At 39.3% G+C, this 23,340-nt stretch overlaps 1 protein-coding gene across 1 annotated transcript in view; it reads left to right on the forward strand.

The window, feature by feature from the left end:
* The window catches only part of Nol10 (nucleolar protein 10), an 83,464-nt gene that overhangs the window by 44,016 nt on the left and 16,108 nt on the right, over window positions 1-23,340 (forward strand). Inside the window, exons 14-18 of the mRNA XM_005327357.5 lie at window positions 10,744-10,870; window positions 13,586-13,665; window positions 13,860-13,958; window positions 15,475-15,564; window positions 23,141-23,314. Coding sequence (XP_005327414.1) covers window positions 10,744-10,870; window positions 13,586-13,665; window positions 13,860-13,958; window positions 15,475-15,564; window positions 23,141-23,314 — 570 coding nt within the window. The remainder of the gene's footprint in view (window positions 1-10,743; window positions 10,871-13,585; window positions 13,666-13,859; window positions 13,959-15,474; window positions 15,565-23,140; window positions 23,315-23,340) is intronic.

A 23,340-nucleotide genomic window follows, 5' to 3' on the forward strand; every position in this document is an offset into this window, starting at 1 on the left:
TAGGTGTTATTAGTTTTGTTTTAGGCAAAAAATGCTCTAATAAAAAAAATTGCAAAACTACATGTTCTAGAAGGGAGGAGTCCCTCATCATTGCTCTTCCCAGTGCCATTAAGAAGAAGTCCTTGGTATACATTCTTTTCAGAGGGAAATCTCATACAACACACCCTCTCACATGCATAACAGAATCCAGCTATTGTCATTGCTATTCTTCTGAAAGACTTTTTTTAGTCATTTTAAAAATATCATTCTGGTCATCAAGCTGATTTTTTTTTTTAACCTGTATTTATTATGTGGTGCTGAGGATCAAACCCAGCACCTCGCACAGGCTAGGCAAGTGCTCTGCCACTGAGCCACAACCCCAGCCCCAGAGCTGATTCTTTTTAATAGTTGCATAGTGTTTTGTTGTATAGATGTATAATAATTTATTTGCATGGTTTCCTAGTAAGGATACTAAACACCTGCATTTTTCAATTCTCTGAACCAAAGCAGATCACCAGTGTTTCTGAGCAGATTCTTCACCTACCTGTCCTGTATGGTAGCTGCTTAATCACCGGTGGCTGTTGAGTTCAAAGTATGGTCAGTGTGCCTATGGGGCTGGTTTTAAATTTTATTTCATTTTAATTTTAATTAGTTTTAATATGAATAGCCCCATGTGGCTACTGACTACAGTGTAGGAGTGTTGGACAATGCAGCTCTAAACTATTCCAGAGTCACGCTCAGTCTTTAAGCTACTTGCTATGGCCTTGGGGGAAAAAAAGTTTCTTGGTGTTGAAAAGTCATGAATTCTTTTTTTTTGTTGTTTGTTTGTTTGTAAACCTGTCTTAAAGAGTGCTGTTCATTATTGGAGCCCCTTCCAAGTCTGTGATGTGCTGCTTGAGTTTAGCTCTGAGATTGAATTTCTCTTTCCAGACCTATCACTGTACCCCTTATCAAGTCAGGGGGTCTTTCTTCCTTATTGCAGATTTTATTTGATTGAGACCAAATTGAGTTCTTTTCAGGCTCTCCTTTGCCTTTGTGTAGGGGACATGTGGGAAATCTTACTTTGTTTGAATTTGAAGTGTGTTCTTCAGGATTTCCTAGTTCCGTACCTGACCCTTGGAGATAACAAATTACTGCTAACTGATGGCAACATGTTTTTTGACCTTCTTAGAATAGCGCTGTGAAGGTGTGGAGCCTTCAAGTGTTCATAGAACCTTTTTAAAGTTTTAGACTTCCGTTGTTTCTGCCTAGTTTCCGTCCCTGGGTATTTTTAAATATTACGATAGCCTTATTTTTTACATAACCTTCAGAATTAAGATTTAGAAGGCAATAAGAATACACTGAAAATGTATTAATCAACACTTTGCCTGCAAGGAAGTCGGCTTAAACCGGAACTGCTTATGTGCTACCCAAGGGTAATGCATTAAGCCATCTGTGACTCTTGGCAGGAGTAAAGTAACTAAACAAGATCTTGGAGAGTGCTCATTACCAGGTGTGTGATCAAAGAGATAAGTGCATTCTCCTGTGATAAAATTGGCTTAGTGCCTTTAGTACCCAATGTGTGTGTGTGTGTGCACGAGGTTAGCATTTTAGTGTAATTAGGAAATTGGAAGAGGAAAAGGCTAGAGGCAGAGGACTTTAACATTGCTTAGAGTCATTGTTAATGCAGACCCTAGGAAACTGCTCTGGAATTTCAACTCTTATATGACGATAAACATCAAATAGTTGTTTATACTGAGGTGTAAGGTCAGGCTCTTCAGGAAAGAATGGATGAGAGGGCTTAAAAGAAACATCTGTTTTTCTTATTCAACTAATAGTGGACTGTGAAGAAGATTGGGACCGTGTTAGTCTTTGTTTTGTTTTTCAGCATTGGAGGAAAATGGAAGCCGAGGATTTTTCAGTGTTATTTAATGTATTGTTTATGCATTTCAGTACTGAGGATTGAACCCAGTGGTGCTTTGACACGCAGCTACATTCCCAGTCATATATTTGACTATACATACATATGAATATGTATATTCAATACTGAAAATGCATCTGCATATATATGACTATAGTATGAATATATATGTATGTATATGAGACTATAGTCATATATACACATGCATATCTTTTTATTATTTTTCTTTTTAAATTTTTTTTGGAGACACGTTTGAGGCAAGCCTTATCCTCCTGCCTCAAGCCTTTCCAGTTGCTAGGATTATAGGCATGTGCCACTGTGCCTGGCTTGTTTATACATTTCTACCTTGAATTAGAATAACTTAGGTTAAATAAATCTAATTTGGAATACTTAAGACAGAACTTTAAGAGATTTTTTTAAAGAAATTTCATGATTTTGAATAAAAGTTTTGCTCATATAAACTGTAATAGTTCATCCAAGGTTAATTTTGTTTCTCCCTTTCCTAAATTTAGCAGGATTGTCTGGTTTTCTCTAAGCTTGCCTGTTCTGAATGCGGTGAAGGTCAAAGTTCCTAAACCACCAGTGGATATATGAGTTTAATTTTCAATAAATTGTTACTTTGGTTTCCCCAAAGCTTCCTTTACAAATTCTATCTCTTCAAGTAAATGTTAAAAAGTTAAAAAGGAAAAGGGGTAGATTGCTTTTAACCTCTTTTCATTTGGTGAAATAAGGAAACAAGATTCAGTCTTTTCAGAAAAGTATGCTGAAAGGTCATTTCTTATCATCTTCTATTGAAAAGAAATGAGGTGTGCCCACCCCTTGCCTCCCTGTCTTTGCAGTTTATTTACGTGTGAGCAGGTATTTCCTGCATCTTTCTGGCCTCTCCTCTGTATAGCGCAGGGTAGCTTAGGAACTTAAGCCTAATTGGCTCTCAAGAGAAGGTCCCCAGACAACCCTTGTTAGACTCTCCTTCCTGGAACCTCATTTTATATCAGAAATTCAAAACTAATGAAAAAAATACAAAAGTATAAAGATTTATGAAAATAAAATGATAAACACATGACTTCACAAATATTAATCATGCGGAGCCACTTATTGAAGAAACAGTTTCAAGTGTTCTCTTGGCATAGCATCCTCTGCAAGATTCTTGCCAGAAACTCTTAACTGGCCCTAGTTATGAGGAGCAATTGTGAGGAAAAATTCACAATCTGGGGAGCTGGCAGGTCAGCTGTCCTGACTCCTAGCCAGTGTAGATGACCCTACAGGCAGGAAGCTTGAGGGGACCTCTAGATTAGAGGCAGCTAAAGAGATATGATAAAGTAGTACAGTGTGATCCTTAACTAAAATTTTTAAAAACAACAGCTTATTAAGATATAATTTATGGGCTGGGGATGTGGCTCAAGCGGTAGCGTGCTCACCTGGCATGCGTGCAGCCCGGGTTCGATCCTCAGCACCACATACAAAACAAAGAAGTTTTGTCCACCGATAACTAAAAAATAAAATATTGAAATTCTCCCCCCCCTTAAAAAAAAAGATAATTTATACTATAAAGTTTGCCGTTTTAAACTGAAAACCTATAAATCTAGTGGGTTTAGATACCTTGGGCACCACTGTCTAATTCCAGGTCATTTCATTACACACACACACACACACACACACACACACACACACACACAGCCCCTTACCTGTTATTTCCTGTTCTCCTACTCTACCCCTTCAACCTCCATCAACCCCTGATCTCTTTCAGGTCTCTGTGGATTTGCATTTCCTGACGTCTTATTTAAATGGAATCATGTGACATGTGGTCTGTTTTTGCTTACATTTTTTTTTGATCATTGAGTGATATTCCATTGTGTGGCTACAACACATCTTGTCCATCCATTCATCAGTTGCTGAATGTCTTTCTGACTTACTAAAGGAATCTGCCTCTTAAAGATAGCCTGTTGGCTCTTCCCTGAGTCCTGTACATGGCTATGCTTTCTTAATTTTTTGTGTGCCTTGTAATTTTTTGTTGAAAACTAATTGTTTTAAATCAGGTAATTTGGAAATCGTGGAACTCCATCTCTTCCCTACCCAGGGTTTGTCATTGTTTGTTTATTTAGTGTCCCTGCTGGACTAATTCTGTAAACCCTGTCTTCTTTGCTGTATGTAGCCACTGGAGCCTACCCTTGGTTTGCTTGACTGTCAGCTGATGATTGAATGCTTGAAACAAGCAAGTCGGCAGCCTTTGCCAGAGTGCTCCCTGTAAATACAAGTCAGAACACATTACTTTTGCTTGTGCCCAGAGCCCTCTGGTGGTTTCTGTCTCCCCCAGAGTTAAAAGGTGAAGGCTGCAGTAGCCTGTGGGACCCCACGTGATCCAACCTCTACTTTCCCTGGCTCCCAGTGGAAGCCATGCTGGGCTGGTCTTTTTTTGACAAGCAGTTCTGACCTCAAGTCCTTTGCAGTTGCTAGGTCTCTGGGTCACTCCCCCGAGGTCTGTGTCCAGTCATCACCTTGGTGTGTGTCTCCCTGTCCGCCCCTCCTCTCCTTCCCCCTCTGCTCCCCCAGCTTTCTTCACTTCATTTTCCCCAGTACTTACTTCTGACCCACCCTGTGACCTTCCCTGTCTGCTGTTCCCCTTTCTGGAATGGAAGTCCTTTGAGGGGTTCTTGCTTGTTTTGTTCACTATTCACATGCAGTGAAGGAAACGGTGCCTCACAGTTTCTCTAGATTGAGTAAGTGCACAGGGACCATTGGTGGACTGTATTTTGTTTTGTTTTTCCTCTTTTCAGCACTTGGAGATTGAATTCGGGGCCTTAGACATGCTGCAAGTGCTCTACCACTGAGCTACATCTCAGCCCCGGTTATTTTTTATTTTGAGACAGGGTCTCACTGAGTCATTGAGGCTGCTCTCAAATTTGCAGTCCTCCTGCCTTGACCTCCTGGTTTGCTGGAATTACAGGCATAGGCTAGGCAGTCTGTTCTTTTTTTTTTTTTTAATTTAGTTTTTAGTTTTCGGTGGACACAACGTCTTTATTTTATTTTTATGTGGTGCTGAGGATTGAACCCAGCGCCTTGCGCATTCCAGGTGAATGCGCTACCGCTTGAGCCACATCCCCAGCCTGTCAGTCTGTTCTTAATTGTTCTCGACGAGGAGGCACTACACTGCCTGTTGGAGGTCTTGTCCATTTGCAGTTTTCATTCTGACCCTCAGCTATTGACTGTTCTGAGTTGTCAGTGTCTTGGGGTGTCTTCCAGGACCTTCTGTTTTCTCCTAAGTCAAGGCATTAGGGGTTCAGCTGCGTGGAGTGGAAGTTCTACATACACTTGGTTTCTGGTATTCCAGGAGCTGAGAAAGGGAACTGAGGGGCACAGTCTGACTGGCAGACACTTATCCACAGGTTGGTCCCACTTCTCAGGTCACCTGTGCGTGTAGTTACCCACTTCCCCCACCATGTGGGCAGCTTTTGTTCCTCCTGTACAGAGAACTGTCCCCTGGTCTCCACTGGGGTGGTGGGAACAAAGTGCTTGTCAGCCCCTGTCACCTGCTTTGTTTGAGCCTGGGCTTCCACCCATGTGCCCACACCTGGGGCCTTGAAGTGATGGCCCCATATCCTGAGGGAGCTTGCTGTCCTCCTGAGCCTCCTGCCCACCAGTGGGATCTCTAATCCACTGTACTCTTCTCCTATTTAATTCCTTTTCATAATCATTTACAGTGCTTTTAACAAGCTTGGGAGAGGTAGGGTGCCATTATTAACAGAAAGCTTTGTAGTTCTAAATATTGGTTTTAATATTGTATTAAAGTGTTTGCTTGCACATCTAGTCAGTCACCCCTTGCTGTTACATCCCAGGCACATTGTGCCTGTTTGTGCTCACAGAGCCTCTTGATGACCTGTTCCTCCATCTGCCGACCAGGAGACAGTGGCATAAACAATTTACTTTAAAAAAAAAATTAATTTAGTCTCATTTTTTTTGTTTCACTTCAGTGCCTATTTTTGCAAAAGCTAAATCAAAATCAAACCAGACCACAAGATATTTTAAAAGGAGGGAACTTTTAAAAATAAATCTTTAAAAGCGCTGACATTAAATTGCTCCTTTGCAAATCTGATTTTTAGGAACAGAGGATAAAACACAAGTAGAGTACCTTTAAATGACTCATAATTACGCAAATGCATGTAAACTTGGATGTGCAATTAGGCAGCTCATTATGCTGCAAGGTAACTACTTGCCTAAAGACATGGCCACTCCCTCTGGCTCTCACTAGTTTCTCTAGTCCTAGGATCAGGATCCTTTTTAATAAAGACTTGGCTTTCAGGATTTGAAAATATGCACTAATGCTAGTGGGTCTTTCAGCCGATAGTAGAGGAAAAGTTGGAAAAAGAAATTTTCTTTTAAATTTGTGTTGTAGAGTTGATCATCTAATTTTGCAAAATCCCATTCTCCCCCTGAGAAAGGCAAACTGTACAATTAGAAAAATTATCATTAATCATAATAGTGTTCCATTACTTACAACTGAATTCAGTATGTATTTACTGTACATAACTTTTTTTTTTTTTTTTTTTTTTTGTGGTGCTGGGGATTGAACCCAGGACCTTGTGCATAGGAGTCAAGCACTCTACCAACTGAACTATATCCCCAGCTCTACTTATATATAGCTATTTTTACCATGTATATTTATATATAGGTTCATCATCTCTTATCTACAATTCTCAAATTCTGAAATTTATTTTTGTAACTCACTGGTGGCAAAACCTGACCTTACCTGACCTGATCTGAATTATTAGGACTGAAACTTGAAACGAAATGGTGAGGCTCTTTCTAGCCTTTTTTTCCCCCAAACTAGTGGTGCAGTTATATGGGTTCTGCTGCAGACATGATGGTGAGTTTGACTGTGGACCACTGTCCCAGGTTTCACCCAATATTTTTGTATATGGCCCTGGGAACTGAACCTAGGGCCTTGGACATTCTAGGCAAGTGCTCTACCACTGAGCTGCATAAGTGTTGTATAATTCACATCTTGGGCAGCTGATAGTCTTGGTCTGATGGTATCTACTTCAAAATTGGTTCTTCTCCCTGAACGAGTTGGGACAGCAGATAAGAGGCTGCATTATAGCTGAGACCTTCCCAAAGTCACCTCGATAAGTATATATTCTTTTCATGTTTGGGGACCAAGCATTTCCAGTTAGATTGTTGATCAGATTATCATTGTTCCTTTCTAGCAATCTGATGAGTCACTTTTTAGTTTTTTACATTTATTCTCCTGTGACTTTAGGAAATTCTTATAAATTAAAAGTGGAAGGTCATTAACAGATAATAACTTTAAAGTAGAACAATCTCCCAGTTTTCTGAACCAAAATTCTTAAGGTACATTAAAATATAGATAAATAAGCAATAATCCGTTTTGGCTAATGGATAGAATATAGCAATTTGATGACATATAGGAAATCTAGATTGATTGGTGGTTGACTTGGTGTGCTGGGGATCAAACCCAGGGCCTGATGGGTGCAAGGCATGCCTGTACCTCTCCACTGCATCTAGCCCAGAGAACCTGGAACATTTAATGTGGTAATTATAGTCCATCAGTGGTTAAAACAATGTTTTCCTCAATTTGTAAACAAAATTTAAGAAGTAAATTAAAATATTTCCAAGGATTAGTTGAGGTTTAACACACTATGGCTTTGTAGACAGCAAGGAGTTTTTGCACATTAATATGTGGTCAGTGTAAGCACATCAGAGTTAAGCCCTCCTTGTTGGTTAAGGTGACCACTGTTTTTGCAGCTTTATGGTAGGCCTCTGAGGAAAACTCTAGTGCAGATAAAACCTGCAGTTAATCCCAGTCTGAATCAGTAATTTCCACTTTGATATGTTGTTTTTCTCTCTGAAAAGGCATAAGGGAAATGTGATTAATAAAGCCAACCATTAGTTTTCATTTTGTTTTTGATGGAAATATTTCCTCCCATAAAATTTAATGGCTATGAATCTGATTTCAAAGATTAGTTATCATAACGAGACCTGTCTCCTGAGAGGCAGTTTAGAACAATTTCATTAAAATCAGGTAGCTAATCAAAAAGAATGGAACGTTATCAAAGAAGACTATATAAAAATAAATTCAGATCTGGTCTGATATTTTGTTACTCCTACCCCTCACCCTCAAAAGAAGTCAGTACACACAGTGCAGTCTTTTCATTTTCTTTGAAGCCCATGTTTATGACTGCTTTAAAGATGAAGCTGCAGTTGCCCTTTATATCTGTGGGTTCTGCATCTGCAGATCCAAAAACCACAGATTGAAAATATTCTAAAAATAATTATATCTGTACTGAACATGTACAGGTATTTGGGGGATTATTAACCTAGAAATGACTTTAAGTCCACAGGAGGATTTGTACAGATTATAAGCAAATATTATGTTAGTTTGTATGAGGAACTTGAGCATCTGTACATTCTGGCATCTGCTGTAGTTATGGCCATTCCTGAGAATACTGAGGGGGAAGTATTGTAGATAACTGGTGTCCCCTTGCATAGGAATCAGAATAGATCTAAATTCTACCAAAACACTTAAAAAAATACTTTTGCCAAAGAAAACCTTTTACATTTTAGTATCTTATATATATGAAATTCATATGTGCCCTGTATAATATGAATGGGTTTATTTGTTCAAATATATACTGAGCATCTACAGTTTGGCAGGTACTGTTCTAGGTGCTGGAAATCCAGCATTTAGCAAAGCAGACATAGTTTTCACTCCCCAAGAAGACTGTGTCTTGGATCATGATATTCTAGAAAAGTGATAATAGTGTGCTTTCATACTGTCTAAAAGAAAATCTTGCTGTTTTAGGTAGTAAGCATCATCTGGCAGAGCTTAGCTCTTACAGACTTATGACTGACTGACACCCCCCGTGGTGGCAAGTGTGTGCATGCATTTGTTCTCAGAGGCTGCCCAGTGACATTTCCAGCTTGCCTAAGTGTTCATTCAGACCTGAAGTCCTTTCAGACACACTTGCCTCTGCCTAAGTGCAGTCTCAGTTCATTGCTATACATGACTCTGTGATACACACGTGTCACACACAGGCACACACCGTTCTGCTGATTTCTTCTGTTCTCCACAAAGGTTAAGCTAGGTTTTGTATTCCTTCAGAGAGATCATAGTCACATGGCCAGTGTTCTGGTTTAGTAAGTGCTTTATATGTGGTAGCATTGGGTATAAATATTTGTTGACTTCAAGCTGCTATCCTAAAACTGCATAATATAGCAGGTCCTTTAAAAGTGTTGTGCGTTGGATTTTTAAAAATACTTTGTATTTCTTGAAGGTTTGTCTTTTATTGAGTCAAACCACTTAGTGTGTCAAATCTTGTTTTTTAAAAATGGTACAAATTGCACCAATATGAAACTTCTAAGACTCCTTTTATGCTCATTAAAACTTAGTATTCATGTTCATGGGCCCTATACCCTTTGTGGTGGAGGCAAAATAATATAATTAAATTAGCATGGCCATGTCTAATGTCTACTTTGTTAAATTGAAGAGAATGTTATCAGGGGCTGTTTTCCTTTAAGTCTTCCTCCTGCCTCTGTTCTCAACAAAGGTTAAGCTAGGTGTAATGATTTCCATTATGAACTGGGTTTTTTCCTGTGTGAATAATTGCTGCTGGGATGGGCAGGTAGGTCGTCAGTGGAAGTCCCTCTGGTCTGTGCCCAGCGTTCTCTTGGCAGCAGCGTGTCTGCTCCATGAGCCAGCAGACTTGCCTTGGAGTAAGCGTTGATCTTGAGGGTGGGCATTGCAGAAAAGATTTGTATCAACAAAGAGTACTCAACAATCACAGAGTTAATGGAAATAGTGGGATTACAAAATTAACTACTCATATGTTTTGTTAGTTGGTTATAAATTCTGTTCAGGCTTTAGTTCTTCAGCCTTTCATTGGGACAACTTGTGGGACCTGGCCACATTATGTTACATTTGAAGAATTTCATGTATGGAAAAAAGTTTTAATTAATTATTTTTAATTGACAAAAAAATAGTATATATTGTATGAATCATGTACAGCATGTTTTGAAATAGGGGTACTGTGCATTGTGTAATGAATGTATTAAACTAGTTAACATGCATTATCTCACACTTGTTTTTTTGTGATGAGAACACTTAAAGTCTCTTAAAGTCACAGCAGTTTCAGTAATACAATACATTGTTATTAACTGTAGTCTAGAATTTTAATTTTTTTTTCTAGTACTGAGGATCGAACCTAGGTCCTTGCGCATGCTAGACAAGTGCTCTACCACTGATCCACTTCACCAGCCCCTACCTCTTGATTTTATTTTGATTCAGGGTCTTGCTAAATTGCCCAGATTGGTCAAACTTGTGATCCTCCGAGCTGCAGCTTTCTGAGTTGCTAGGATTACAGGTTATCCCCACAGAGCTCCAGATTTTTAATTTTTAATGAATTAAATGAAGCAGGCTGTAAGAATGGAATATAATTAAGTAATAGTTAGTTGAAAAATCTTAAAAGAAGGTAATTCTCACTTGAGACTTTTATTTATTATGAGTGATAAATTTTTTTAAAAAACAATGATATACAAAATATATTTTTGCATAATTCTAGTACACCTTTGAGTGAGGGAGGTGATGGATGAATGGGTGGAGGTTATAAGTACCTGAATTATGGATCTGTATTTTGACAGTTCTAATGTAAGAATATCCATTAATATCTTTGATTCTCAGACTGAGATTTTTTTTTCCATTATATACTTGTTCATTACCTGTTGTTATTTTTCAGTTTTTCTGATATAAATAAGAATTTAAAATTGTATTTAAGGAAATGGTTGTAAAGTAACTAAGTCTGGACAGATGTGGCGAGAATGTGCACTTGCTAACCTTTAATAAACACCCACAGGTTTTGGGTCCTGCTCCGCGGTGGTGTTCCTTCTTAGACAACTTGACGGAAGAATTAGAAGAGAACCCAGAAAGCACAGTTTATGATGATTACAAATTTGTCACCAAGAAAGATCTTGAAAATTTAGGTAAAAAGAATTATAACATCTTTACGAAAATTTTCTCACTTTGCTTTAGTTTTGAACATTAAAGGTGCCTGGGTCAGGTTTATCTAATTTTCAAAATCTTCCCTCTCTATCAGATCGGATATTTAAAGTGTTATGAATTGCCAAATTTGTAATCTCTGCTTAGACAAAGTTTTAGGTAAATTCAGTCTCCAGATTTTTTTCTATATGTTAAAGGAGAAATGATTTTTTTGAACATACTAGCCATGTATAGAAAAATTACATCAAGAAGAGTGATTTTTTTTTCCAAATGCTAAGTTGCAAATAAGGCTTTGAAAATATTTGCCTATCATACAGTTAGTACTCACAACCCCACAGAGTAGGTATTATTATAATTCCATGTTATGGATAAGGAAGCTAAGCACAGGAAGATAAAAGGAACTCTGCAAAGGGTTCTGTGTTAATATACTTCAGAGTTGAGACTTAAACCCAGACCCCATGCTTTTTACCTCAGTTAGGCCAGTCTCTTGGGAGAGCATATTTATCCTGTTGCCCAGCAGTCCTTTGTAGGATAAAGAGGGTAGATTTTGCTAATCTTGTTCTGTTGTTGGCAGAGAACTACATAGCAAATTATTGAGAGTAGGAAAACTTAGAGGATCCCTTCTCCACAAGTCTGGGCAACTTCATTGCCCTTAGAACAATTAGATGAAAACAGCAGTTGAATATTAAAAGAATAGAGTCATGTAATAATTAGATTAATTGAGCAGTTCTTAAAGCATTATTTATAACTTGTATCTCATAGCAGTTAGTCCAGACAGAATCATTTTATACCAGTTAACACCAGAATAGTTATTTAACTTTTAATGTGTCTAAAAAGGAAGGAATAACATTCAGCCTTTGGTAAATGACTGAGGAATGAAATAGAGTGACATAGCATCTTCTACAGAAGTACCTTCGTAAGTATCTCCAACATAATTAATCTTTGTAATGTCCTGTGTCACACTCAGCTACACCCTTAAGTTGGAGGGGGAAAAGTCATTTTATTTTGTGGATTTTTTTTTCCTTTAAACTGTCTTCAGTATGTTTTGGGTACTTTTTCAGTCTTCACTATGTTTGAGTGAGGGAAGCGATTAGTTATAAGTTTAGATACATTTTGTTCAAATGTAACTTTATTGCCCATTTAAGAAAAACTATAGAAATAGATACATTAGTCAACAAAATAACAGTTATGCTAGAAAGCATGGCAGATGAGTTTGGTGAATGTTAGGTTAAGCAAAGTTCAATCAATGTGGAACATTATAAATCCTGGAGGAATTGGGAGGGGTATATGAAACATTCCTCAGTTTTTTTTCTTTAGAAGATCTCTCAGGACCAGTACTCTGTGGAACTATCTTTGGAAAATGCTGCTTCTGTCAGATTGTGTTTAGAAATATGAAAAGCTTTCTGCTGTTTTTTAATTTATGACCTTATTTGATACTGAAATAATCCTGGGCTATAATAGAATTTTTATACACTTAATGTAATAAAAGAAACAGATTATTTTGCTGTAACTTATAATAATAATTTGACAATCAGACCAATCATTCTGAGGAAAGATTAAGTATAATCATAATGGGTACAGAAATTTAGGTTGTTAACATGGTACATTTTGTCATAGTTCAGCCCTCTTTTTATAAGAATCCACTGTGAACTTCCAACTCCTGGGGTTTCATTAACCTAATGAATTCCAGGGAAAGAGTTCTCTGGCCAAGTCTTATGATGACTTTATGAAATCATCCTAAAAGGATATTAAGTATTCCCTTTTTATATTTCTCTGTACTGCGTATTGTTTTGTACTGCCAGGTGACTTTGCCTAGTACCTGATTTTCAGAGGTGTGGGTATATGTTCCTAAAATTTTGAAATCAGAGTAATGTTTCTCTTAGAAATACAGTTACTTGTTATTATACAAAGTTACTTTTCTTGTAGGTATATCTCATATGGTCTGTCTTTGAGATAAATATTTTTATAACATTATTCTGTGTATTTACAATTAATAAATAATATCTGTGACATTTGCAGAGAGTCCTTATGTGCCCACCAGCACCACTACTCCAAGTGTAATCTATTAGGAAACCCTACAAAAGGTGTCATTTAAGGCAGGGTTTCCAGACACTGATTGGCAGTGAACCTTTTATGTGTCTATGATGAAGTGGGTATGTAATGTAGGTCTTAACAATATAAATAAATATATTTATAATATAAGTAAATAATGTAGGTCTTGGTGTGTATAAGTGTGTTTGATACGTGAACATACGTTTGTCCACTGTTCTTTCTTAGGGATACTTAATATCCTTTCTACATTTCTGTTGTGACAGTGTCCTTTGCTTTAGGAAATGATGGGAAATGATATTTCTCCTTTGCAGTACAAAGTTGCAACTTATCAGTTGATTACCAATATTCCTTTTTAAGTTAAATTAGCAGAATCCTAAAATCTGAGAATCACTAATATAAGGAACCCTGTTTGCCAATTTGTCACAGTTCATAAAGACCTTTTTTAAAAAAAAAAACATTGTTATGCTTAGTAAGATAGTTAAAATGATACTAATGAAGTAGATTAAATTTTCTCCATAGATGTTGAAAATTAATAATTCTGATTCCTAAATTTTACTCCAAAGTGAAATCATATTACAATCAAGTTGTTGTTCAGTTTTAATCAATGCTTCATAAAGACTTTCCCTCTTCTGATTAACTTTTCCCAGGACTTACACATCTCATTGGATCACCTTTTCTTCGGGCATATATGCATGGATTTTTCATGGATATAAGACTATATCACAAGGTAAATACAAAGCTACAATTGTTTTAGGGGCTAATGAGCAATCTGTAGCTGTTTCTTCTCTACGTGCACTTTCATAGAATATACTTAACGACTTGTAAGGACTATGTGTATCCTTTGGCATAGTAGTCCCAGCATATATGAAACATGTTGCTAAATACCATTCTTTCACTAATTTTTTTTCTCCCTTTGAAAAGGTGAAATCGATGGTAAATCCGTTTGCTTATGAAGAATATAGGAAAGATAAAATTCGACAGAAGATAGAAGAAACACGTGCACAGAGAGTCCAATTAAAGGTAAAGATTGTACATAACCATTGAATTTATTGGAGAGGAAAGCTAATTTCATTTTGTGTGTTCTTCCCAGGAAATCTGCCATCCTCTCCGGTGCTTTTTGATTGTCTTTAATTTACAAATTTTATTTATACTTTGGTATGTTTTGTTCACTGTGAAGGTGGACACTCAGTCTTGCCATTATGAACTCTATGGGAAGGGAGTTGTCAGAAATAATATAAAATGCCCAATATTGTCACCCCTACTAAGAAAATCCCTTGGTGTTTTTCAGAACACTGCAGGTTCGCAGGCTGGATCATGGGAATTCTCATTAGGTTGTCAGGAAACAAACTACACCAGTTATATTGGTCAAGCGAATTTAATATAAATATTAATCAGGTGTTAGAGAACACTGAAGTGTGGATAGGAGAGGCAGTTACCACTTCAGAGCTGTGCAGCAGGGAAGAGGAGAGTCCTGTGGAAGGGAGACCCAAGCTTCTGCGGAAGGGCTGCCGGCTGGTCCCTTTGAGTATAATGAGGATGGACTCGACATATTGGGAATTACAAACGGGCATCCAGCACCATTGCTGGAGCCACCTGCTGCTTCCATGGTACTGTGTGATGCCAGCCCTGGCAGGAGCTTTCTGTCTGGCTGCTCCTACCTTCCACTGACTCTGGTCACCATTGATTAAGTTCAGTCACCAAGTCATACAAATACTTATAACTGAACATTGGTAAAAATATCTATTTGTGTATGCATGTGTATATAAAATATGCATGTACCCTTACAGGATAACACTAGTGACTTGTTTGCTGAAATTACCTCAGTGTTTCTTTTTTCTTTTCCTCTGTTGTTTAAAATATGTGTATGTTTGTGTGTGGTGCTGGAGATCACGTCAAGGACCTTGCACATAGAAGGCAGGTGCTCTCCCTCTGGCTATATCCGCTACCCTCAAAAAGTTTAAGAGGGGTTCTTTTGCTCTGGCCTTTTATACTACTTGTCAGAGTTGTGTTTTGCCTGATGTGATGTGGAACATAAAACACTGAGTGCAAGAGGACAGTAGATATCCTGTAGCTACCAGAGAGTTGTCAGACTCACATCTAGAATTCCTTTTGAAATCTATCATGTGGAAACAGGAAACCATGCAGTGAGCATTATTAGCATTTTATCATTAGCAGTATTAGCATTTGAGTTAGAGGCTTCATTGCCAGACCTGCTGGCCTCCTGTTGATCAGGATGAGTCCTAGGCCCTCTATGGCTAATGTTGGTCAAATACAGCATCTCCCCGTTTATTTTTCACATGCTGGGAAAAGGCATATGGAGGGCACATGTTCCCAGTAGCCGTCGGAGGCTGCCATTTTTGTACCTCGTGGCCTACCTATAACATCCCTTGTGTCTGTGTTATTTCTTCTAGTGTAATTGATTTTAGAAATAAGAATTCACTATCTCCTGTTTGTGAAATTATACTTCTTACAGAACTACTAACCTTTTTTAAAGTGAAAATATAGATGTCTTTGCTTTTTCCCCCCTCTTTTCTAGAAATTGCCAAAAGTTAACAAAGAACTTGCTCTTAAATTGATAGAGGAAGAAGAAGAGAAACAAAAATCTACATGGAAAAAGAAAGTTAAGGTAAGATTTCATAAAGCTTAGGAAATATTGATAGGTTTTTTTCCCTATACTTCTCTTGATAGTAAGTTGTATCTTTTTGTTGTTGTTGTTTCTTTTTACGTTAAAAATGCATATAGTTTTTTTCTTTTTTCTTTTTTCTGCCTAGAACATGGTATATGCTCAATATGGGAAATTTGGAAGGTAGAATAATACTCAGGAGAAGGCTGCCGTGGTCTTCTATCCAGGGAAAGACATCATTAATATTTTAGTGAATTTCTTTCTTGTCCTCTCTTGAAATTATAAACTATAATAGCAAGCACTGTAATCAAAAATATAATAAAATATTTATCCTGGGTATATAAAATAACACAGGTGGTTCCCATTTTGTTAGAAATTCTTTGTAAATACTTTTAATAGCTGTATATTGTCTTATGTATGTCTTATAATTTACTTACTTTTATTGTTAAATATTCTGATAGTTTGTTTTTCTTTGTGCTTACTATACTTGTTTGTGATTCTGGAGGTAACCAGCTCTTACTTAACCTTGCGCTATTGTGTGTGCAGGCTGACATGTACCTGCTGCCTGTCTACCTGCCTTTTTCTGGTGTGAAGGTAGACACACATCAGTTGTACAATGAATGAGGGTTGGCACTTTGCCTAACTGACATTGTGCAGAAGTGAGAAGACTTTTCTAGTTTGTCCTGAGACATGAAGTCCTGTTTTCTCATGCATGTAGAGCAAGCAGGCAAGGCACAGGTGTGGCTGGGCAGTAGCCTGAGTTGTGGGAGCCTAGACCCGACCGCAATGGGCCAGCCGTGAGGAGCCCTGAGTAGGTATTTGTCTATTTATTCTGTTCTCTGGTTTTTAACTAGATAAGTGAATGCGAGATAATGGAGCTCTTATGCTTATTTTTGTTTCACTCTCCTCTTACCCAGTACACAGGGACTTCAATGACAGGGTCATTTCTGGGCATCTCGCTCACTGGTTGTGTGATATTGGGAGGTTCCTGCAGCTTCCCTGGGCCCCTGTTTTTCTATCTGTAACATGCAGGGATAGATGAGGGCATTCTGGGTGCTATGCTTTCTGCATGGATCAGGCTCACTACATCCTTGCCTCCCTCTCTTCCTTACTCTCCTAATTCTCCAAATACATCCCTTCATCCAGTTTGCTTCATTCTTTTAATATATTGTTTGAATCTTAATTTTACTTACTTCCTTAAGTAAACAGATGACTTTTATCTTCCTTTTTCATTACATGAATACTATATCAATATTGAAAGGAAAACTTACTAGTATTTAAATTTACAACTATGTACTGTGGCTGTACACCTTCCTAACCGGATATGTATACCTTGAAATGTCTAAAACATGAGCGTTTCCTGAAGCATCCACTTTGCTGCTGCTGTTACCCAGGCCTGAACATGACAGGGCCAGGTCCTTTCCAGCTTCCCTGTGTCATTTCACAAGCTGAGTGGAAGTGGGTTTTGTATATACATGTCCTAGAGCGTTGTTTTTATATATAAAAGATTTTGATGGATATTTATTTATTTATACGTGGTGCTGAGAATGGAACCCAGCACCTCATACATGCCCTCTAAGTGCTCTACCACTGAGCTCTACCAGTCTCAGCCCCTGTCCTGGAGCTTCTTCAGAGAGAACGTGGGGCTGCCTCTGCTGGGATGTGTGCGCTCCGCATGTGATTTGTGCTTAGGAGTCCTCACCCAGATGGAGTACTGCAGAAGGTTGGTCTTGCAGCGTGGTATGCTAGAGCTTTTTCACAAGACCCTGTGAAGATAAAAGTGAAGGAGAAATCATCACTCTTTCCCCCATTTTCTTTGGGAGGTTTTTTTTGAGGTTGGGAGCAACTGGAAAAGATTGAGAATTCATAGTAACTAGGAAGTAGAAATGAACTTGAATGCTTCATACACACAAAGTGATCTTCACAGTCAGTGGGGAAAACTGCCATAAAGTGAAGACATTAAAGATCACTCATGAACTAAGGAAGAATCCTTTCTTCTAACTGTAAAGAGTACTTGAAAGAATGGTTAACTCTCTCAGCAGATCATCAGTCTTGCTTTTGAACTGTGTGCTCTTCAAAACCCCAGGAACTCTGATATCTCCTGGTTGTAAGTGAGTATCTTGTGGGGATGTTCTGCTTTGTCTACAACTGAAATTTAATGGAGGCAGACAGTGAAGTGTGTTCCTGAATATCACCAACCCTGAAAACATGATAAAAGTCTAGTAAGATGATTACTGTACAATTGATGTTGAACCTGTGGTGGGAAGTGGCCCACCACATAGTGTCAATAAGGGCTGTCTGGACTTTGTCCAAACCTCTAAACTTGGTGTTGTGGATTCTAACTAAGAATTAATACATTGATTCTTTCAACAAATACACAGTGAGCTCTAGGTATGCATGAGCAGCTTCGAGAAGTGCAGGCATCTGTGATCGATTTTGTTTGTAAGGGTTTGATTTGGGTTCAAGCTGTGTCTTTCTGCAAAACTTTCCTTTTTGCCAGTTTTCCACTGTGCTGCAAAGTCTTGTGTAACTGCACCTTTTCTTGGATCTGCAGCAGCTCAGTCAAGGCAGTGTGTGAGTTCCCAGGCCATGTGTGCTCTGGCCAGGAGGACATTGTGGAAGAGGCGTCTTAGCCTTAGGAATTACTGAATACCACTGAGAGTTTATATTAAAGTAGTATCCACCTCTTTAGGAAAAAGGCATGTTTACATACAGACATTTGTATGTAACATTAGATCAGATAGTTTTAATGTCCTAAATATTATTTTTAATATACTATTTTTAAAGCTTCTTTGGTAACCAGTTTAAAAAAATTGTGTGTGTAGTTACATTTATACATAATACTTTAAAAACAAAACATTTCTCTGGGCTCTGTTAAGATCATTGGCTAATCAGAGTGCAGTGGCACACACCTGTAATCCCAGCAGCTCAGGAGGCTGAGGCAAGAGGATCACAAGTTCCAAGCCAGCCTCAGCAACTAAGTGAAACCCTATCTCTAAACAACACGTTTAAAAGGGCTGGGAATGTGGCTCTGTGATTAAGTGCCCCTCGTACAAAAAACAGAAAAAAAGATCATTGGCTGTCCATTGTCTCTTCCGCCCTACCCTCCCTCCTTTCACCTCAACTTTTTACTGTTGGGCATTTTTTTTTTTTTAGAGAGAGAGAGAGAATTTTTAATATTTATTTTTAGTTTTCGGTAGACACAATCAACATTTTTATTTGTATGTGGTGCTGAGGATCGAACCCAGCACCGTGCGCATGCCAGGCAAGCGCGCTACCGCTTGAGCCACATCCCCAGCCCGGCATTTTTTTTTTAAACAAACCTTTGCTCCCGGTAAAGGCACATTGTGATTTTAGTTTTGTCGGTGTTGGACATGTACACTGTTATAACTATATAAAATAGTATTTCCAGACAGGTAGATGGCAACTTTATTTCTCACATAATCTCTACCCTGGAGTTTGCAGTTGTTTCTCTCACATGCTTTGTTGTTATCACTGACCAACCACTAACTAGTTCTTTACCAGATATCTTCATCTCATCTCAAATCATCTCCATAGGTCGGATATTGTGTTAATTTTACCTTCCTAAAGAAGTTGCTTCTAGGGGCTGGGGCTGGGGCTCAGCGGTAGCACGCTTGCCTGGCATGTGTGAGGCACTGGGTTCAATTCTCAGCACTGTGTATAAATAAATAAAGGTCCACCAACAAATTATATATATATATACATACATACATATACATACATACATTTTTTTTTAAGAAGTTGCTTCTAGATCTTTTTGGACTGATCACCTGATCCTGGGATCTCCCTTCCCATTTTTCTGGGGATTCATACCACCTCACTCCGATGTTGGACAAGGAATTAGATGAAATTTGTTTTCTGAAGGAGTAGAGTTTCCAACCTGATGTTTTATATACCCCATACAAGGGGTCTCTCCAGGTGAGAGTGTAGTAAAGGTGATGTTAAAATGCAGTACTCAGCCCTAGTGGCAAAGTGCCCTTGCGTGCTGCTTCTCCCCAGGAAGTGACCAGAGAAGCTGCCCCTCTGAACAAGAGAGATAGCCTGGGAAGCAGCTAGGAAACCTGCAGGCAGTGAGCATGCTGGGCTGTGTGCCCACTCTGGGCTAGACTCTGGCCTGCATTATGGCTGCTTGGTAAGCCCTTCAGACTGGACACTTGGGCTTGTTGTGCCAGGGGATTTTCCTGAAAAAAATTCAAATAGTTTTTACTTTGTGACCTTTGTTTACTTTTTCATAGTGAAGAGTGAGGGAGTTAGCAGTATGAAAACTCAGAGGTGGGCAGGCCGAATGTCTGGCGAAGGCCCAGCATCAGTCAGTATCTTAAGTCTTCTCACAGCTGCTCAGGTCCCCCTGCTTGGAGGGTGGCTGTCCCTCTGGCAACTAGCATTCTGCAGGTGCTGAGCACTTGGAGGATACCATGATGGACAGGGCGATACCTCGGGCCTCGGGTGCTAACCTTTACATCCTTTCCTATTGCTAGCACGCTTCCCTTGCCCTCACCAGTCCCTCTTCTCTGCCTTTTCCTCTGGGACAGGGACGAGTGTTGAGGCAAGCATTCCTCTGTGTTACTCCAGTGAGACAGTGTTAATGGTAGCCACCCTGCTCAGATTGATAGATGCAGTTCTTTGGGCTTTGGTCTAAACACTGCTTTCAGATGTTTTTCACACGTTGCTGGTAGGTGTTGAGCATGTGTGTGTGTGTGTGTATTTATAGGGAGACCACTAGCCAGACACTTGTCTACTACTATAAAACATCGCTAACTATGCCTTTATCCTGCACCCCCCTGTTTTAAAAAGACAGCTGTGAAAACAATTAGACTAAGAAAAGTCCCTGAGGGAACTATTTTTATAGCTAGGTCAGGAGTTTTTTTATTTTATAATTGTTCATCTAAAGCATGCCTATCTTAGGCAATGCAATTTATTTTAAATTAAGAAAAGCATCTCAAGAATACCAGCAACAGGGGCTGGGGTTGTAGCTAAGCAGTAGAGTACTTAGAGTGCTTATCTTGTATGTGTAAGGAACTGGGTTCCAGCCTCAGCACCACATAAAAATAAGTAAATAAAATAAAGATATTGAGTTCTGCTACAACTAAAAAAAATTATTTAAAAAAAATCAGCAACATTCTTTTTAACATTTTCTCTTATTAAATGTGATTATTACTTTAGTAAATATTTTTACCATTGCTTTTTTTTTTTTTTTAACTCAAAGTCAGGGACATGGCTATTGACTTGAGATTATCTGGATCTTTGGCAGTGTCGCCTTCCCACTGCCTGAGACACTGCCTGACACCTGATGAAGTCCTCCAGCGTCAGATGACTGTCTATTGTCGCATCCTCAACCAGTCTTAAGTGGAGCGTCAGTCCTTACCCTTCACTCGCCCATGCCCTTTTTCCAGTGCTCCTGTGGTGCTTCCTAACACAGTAGCACAGCTGTCTAGTCCAGTCGCAGCAGCGAGATGCTGGAGAGCCATTTCTAACCCTGCTTTTTGTGTGTGTGCCAGGGATTAAACCCAAGGGTGCTTACCTGAGCAACATCCCAGCCCTTTTTATTTTCTGTTTTGAGACAGGGTCTTGCTGAGTTGCCCGGGCTAGCTTTGAGCTTGTGATCCTCCTGCCTCAGCCTCCCATGTCACTGGGATTGCAGGCATGTGCCACTGCACCCAGCTTCTAAACCTGATTTGAACCCTTGACCCTCCTGTGTCGCCCATAGCTGTAGCTCTTAGTTCTGCACCTCAGAAATGTGCCTCAGTTAGTCTTTCCTGAACAGTGTCTGCCCACCTTTTATTTCCATCACCCTTGTTCAGACCCTGCCTCTTTTCCTGTTTCCTAGGGTGGCCTCTTGGTCTTCCTCACCAGCCCACCTTACATTCTTAGAGCACGGTTCTGTTTGTTGGCAAAGACCCCTGAAGAGCTCCTTCTCCTCGTACTCTCCTTCTCTACAGTGGCTCCCCAAAACCTTTAGAATAACAGTCATGGTATTTAAAATCCTTGACCGTCTGCTTGGTCAGAAATGCCTGTTTAAATTACCCAGCTTCTGATGTCATCAGAGGACTTGCCACTCCCCAGACTTTCTTCACGTTTCTGCCTTTTGAAACCCACTTGTCCCTCCAACCTCCTCCCAAATGCCGTGTCCCCTGGAGCCTTCCTGGGTGTCTCGTGGGTCACTCCACCTCTCTGAGCACCTTGTCTCTGCTGGACTTCCTCGTGTGGGGCCTTGTAGTACCCACCTTGTCGCAGGTTTTTTTTTTTCCCTCACGAGATTGTGGTCAGGAACTAGATCTTTCCTGTGGTTTTTTTTCCTTTGCCCTCAGTTTGTTTTAGAAGCAGCTTGTAATCAGGGAAGACTTGTTGAAATCTCTCTCTCATGCATTTTTAGGTAAGGCCTTACCAGTTTTTAGGTATATACAAGCATTAAGCCACATTCCTTAATATCTTAAACATCTCCAGATGTTTGTGTAGATCAGTCACAAATAGTGTTCAGAACTCAGGTACAAAACAGTCGATAAAATAAAGCCCGTTCAGTGGAGCTGATTCCACCACAGGCTGCTTGGCCTCGTTCTACTTAAGGCTATTGGCTCTGGTTTGCCATCTGTCCTCAGTCGGTGATGCAACCTGGTTTCCAGGCCTGTGGCTTAAAGGTAAGGAATAGTAAGAGCCCCAGTCTGAGGTTGCTGTCATCTGTTTGGTGAACAGGTAAGTTTGTAATATGTTTTAGGAAACTTTCTGTTTAAAATGATACAAATAGGAGGTTATGTCAGCCCTGAGCTATCCATATGGGTCTCAATAGCCACAGTTATGGGGAATACACTGCATTCTTTGAGAACAATTCAGTGGCCCAGGGAAGAGATCCGGTGAAGTTATCCTGTAAGGACAGAAACCTCCTTGTTTTTCCAAGAAACTTACTGGAGTTCAGTAAATTTGTACTGCGCCCTGTCCTCACCCACTGTGTCATCTGAACTCATTGGCGTATTTCTACTTACAGAATATGAAGGTGGAAGACTCGAGTAGTTCAGTGTCGTAGCTGTGCCTTAGCCATGTCGTCCCCCAACCACCCCCCCAGATATATTTCTTTGTAAGGTGTTGTGTTTTGTTTTGCAGCGCTGGGGACTGAACTCAGGGCCTGATGTGTGCTAATTAACCCTCCATCACTGAACTCTACCCCAGGCCCTTTATAATTTGAAACAGGGTCTTAACTGAGGTTGCCTCAAACTTGTGACCCCCCGTGCCCCAGCTGCTGTCTGGAATACAGGTGGCACCACAGCCCCCAGCTGAAAGTGCTTCTTGGCACTAGAAATATTAATTGAAGAAAATTCTTTCTGATGTATTGAGCATGAAGTTAACCAAAAGAGTTTATTCTTAGCTCGTTATGTATAATGGCCAAGTACCATAGATCAGTCGCCAAGTAGATCAATTTGAATGTGTTTTGTTGGTAGGAGATAAAACCTAGAGTCAATTAGAAAGTTCACTTTACAACAGAATGAATTGTAAGCCATCTTTCTGGTCGGGTTTTATTTAGATTTTAACTTAGATTTTTACATACTTTTTTCTGTTTTTCTTATAGAACCTTCCTAGTATTCTCACCGATGACCGATTTAAAGTTATGTTTGAGAACCCTGACTTCCAAGTAGATGAAGAAAGTGAAGAATTTAGGCTTTTGAATCCACTTGTTTCAAAAATTAGTGAGAAAAGGAAGAAGAAACTAAGACTCTTAGAGGAACAAGAACTTCGTGAAAAAGTAAAGTACTCTTTGCTCCTGTTTCT

The sequence above is a fragment of the Ictidomys tridecemlineatus genome, chromosome 12 (genome assembly GCF_052094955.1).
Source record: "Ictidomys tridecemlineatus isolate mIctTri1 chromosome 12, mIctTri1.hap1, whole genome shotgun sequence".
In the NCBI taxonomy this organism is placed as follows: domain Eukaryota; kingdom Metazoa; phylum Chordata; class Mammalia; order Rodentia; family Sciuridae; genus Ictidomys; species Ictidomys tridecemlineatus.